This window comes from Priapulus caudatus, unplaced genomic scaffold (genome assembly GCF_000485595.1).
Source record: "Priapulus caudatus unplaced genomic scaffold, Priapulus_caudatus-5.0.1 Scaffold79, whole genome shotgun sequence".
Lineage (NCBI taxonomy): Eukaryota > Metazoa > Priapulida > Priapulimorpha > Priapulimorphida > Priapulidae > Priapulus > Priapulus caudatus.
In genome coordinates this window covers 462,307-464,766 of record NW_014577140.1, presented here as the reverse complement: position 1 = coordinate 464,766, position 2,460 = coordinate 462,307, and the positions used below count along the sequence as shown (strand labels likewise).

Below are 2,460 nucleotides of genomic sequence, written 5' to 3'. Positions count from 1 at the left end.
CATCACCTACTAACCCTGCTACCCCCACCACCACATACCCGACCCCCCCCACCCCACCCCACGACAGCTAGACTACGCGGCTCACCTGACGGGACAGAGTACGATGTTGTTGAGGAGGCTGCGGTGGAGGTTGCGTGCGCCGCGAAGCCCCAACACCTCCGCGAGGATGCTGGAGAGCAGCGTCACGGCAACCGTGCTGAACGACAGCAGCGTGTATCCACGCAGGTAGTAACCTACGTCTCCGTCATCGCCGCCGGTGTCGCCCTGGTGGTGGAAACATTACATTATTACATCGCTATGTAGCGCTGTATACTGGAGGTGGAAACATTACATTATTACATCGCTATGTAGCGCTGTATACTGGTGGTGGAAACATTACATTATTACATCGCTATGTAGCGCTGTATCCTGGTGATGGAAACATTACATTATTACATCGCTATGTAGCGCTGTATCCTGGTGGTGGAAACATTACATTATTACATCGCACACATTAATCGTTACAATAATACAGAGGCGATGCACGCGTTGCTTACCGTCGTGATGTTGGACGAGTTGTATTCGTAGATGGCGGTGGCGTGTGACGGCATGGCCCACGCTGACAGCCAGAAGTCCATGCAGATCTTTATTCCTTCTCTCACCAGGTGGAGCCAGATGACGAGCATGGACATGGCGGCTCCGCAGGCGAGCATGTACGCCCACCATACACGCCAGACGACGGCACCCGTCTGCCTCTCCTCGCTGCCCATCAGCTGTGTCTTTGTCGTGTTCGCATCTGCGTGGGAGTGAGACGGAATGGCAGAGCATTCAGTGGAGATGCGTGAAGCCCTCAGTCGAAATAACCCTCATCTTATCTCATCTCATCTGGGAGAGTTGACTCATTGCGTGACTTAAAGTCAAAACCCTCAACTTCAAGTTCGGTGATAGGTTGCCACAGCTTAAACTGAAGTGATAAGGGCGTTACGACGTGAAACATTTTGCACGACTTTAATTTGACCTTCGGTGAGAGTCACTTAACCAGCAGCGCGTGGGGATCACATACCATCGCCGTACTGACTTTGTAGTGGCGTCTCTTCGTCTGTGCTCCCCCTATTGGATAAAATAAATAAATAAATACATATATATATATATATATATAAATACACATATATATACCATAAAATACACAAATTCATACTCCATAATGCATTAGGGTCACCTTGCTCAATCATTCACTAAAATCATTCACACAAAAACCGGGAGAGAATCGTAGAAGGAAACCGTGAGAGAACCGGAGAAGGAAACCGAGAGCGAACCGGAGAAGGAAATCAGGAGCAAACCGGAGAAGGAAACCGGGAGAGAACCAGAGAAGGAAACCAGGAGCGAACCGGAGAAGGAAACCAGGAGCGAACCGGAGAAGGAAACCAGGAGAGAACCGGAGAAGGAAACCAGGAGAGAAACCGTTGAAGAAGGAACCGAGGATGGCAGAAAGCCGGAGTGAACCGGAAGAGGAACTCCTGATGTGGATCGAGATTAGAGGGGATGGAAGAGAACCGGAGAAGGAAACCGGGAGCGAACCAGAGAAGGAAACCAGGAGCGAACCGGAGAAGGAAACCAGGAGAGAACCGGAGAAGGAAACCAGGAGAGAACCGGAGATGAAAACCGGAAGAGAACCGGAGAAGGAAACCGGGAGAGAACCGGAGATGGAAACCGGGAGAGAACCGGAGAAGAAAACCGGGAGAGAACCGGAGATGAAAACCGGAAGAGAACCGGAGAAGGAAACCGGGAGAGAACCGGAGATGGAAACCGAGAGAGAACCGGAGATGGAAAACGGGAGAGAACTGGAGAAGGAAACCGAAAGAGAACCAGAGAAGGAAACCAGGAGGCGGTTAAGTATAGAGGGCGCTGCATGCTCACCCGGACAGCGAGCGGTTGTGGTGCATTCCGCACAGCGACTCGAGAGACAGCGTCTTCTTCAGGTGCTGCCGCTCAGCCTCCGTCTGCCCCTCATCAACGTCCGTGTATTGCTTCAGATGCTCCTTAAGCCGCTCCAACAAGTGGCAGTCTCGCTGCTGTAGCTCTTCCAGCGCCCCCTGGTGCACTATAGTGCCGGCGTCCATGACTAAAACCTAGTGAGGAGCAAGACAAGATATGACGGATCCAGTCAATACATCGAATACATCCCACAAGCCTTTCGAGGAAAGTTGGCATCACAAGCGAGCATCATATAATTAAAGGACAAAATGGGCCTCCCATATTACATTCGTGAGGTAGCTAGCTAGTTAGTACAGGGTAGTAACAGTACATACCTGGTTAGCGTAGGGTAGGAACTGTTCGTGGTGGGTGACGAGCAGCACAGTCCTCTTCCTGCGTACTAGCAGCTCCAGCACACCGCGCTCAAACACGTGGCTCCTCACGTGAGAGTCGAGTGCCGCAAACGGGTCGTCCTAGAGATAGCGAGAGAGAGAGTCGTTACTGAGA

The 2,460-nt window shown here is 51.5% G+C and overlaps 1 protein-coding gene across 1 annotated transcript in view; it reads right to left on the bottom strand.

Annotated features, from left to right (window-relative positions):
* Positions 1-2,454, bottom strand: part of LOC106821603 (ATP-binding cassette sub-family C member 9-like) — a 6,508-nt gene extending 4,054 nt beyond the window's left edge. The window contains exons 1-5 of the mRNA XM_014826485.1: positions 2,289-2,454; positions 1,897-2,108; positions 1,043-1,089; positions 537-775; positions 86-264 (exon numbers count right to left, since the gene is read on the bottom strand). Coding sequence (XP_014681971.1) covers positions 86-264; positions 537-775; positions 1,043-1,089; positions 1,897-2,099 — 668 coding nt within the window. The 5' untranslated portion in view covers positions 2,100-2,108; positions 2,289-2,454. The remainder of the gene's footprint in view (positions 1-85; positions 265-536; positions 776-1,042; positions 1,090-1,896; positions 2,109-2,288) is intronic.
* Positions 2,455-2,460: the final 6 nt, after the last annotated feature.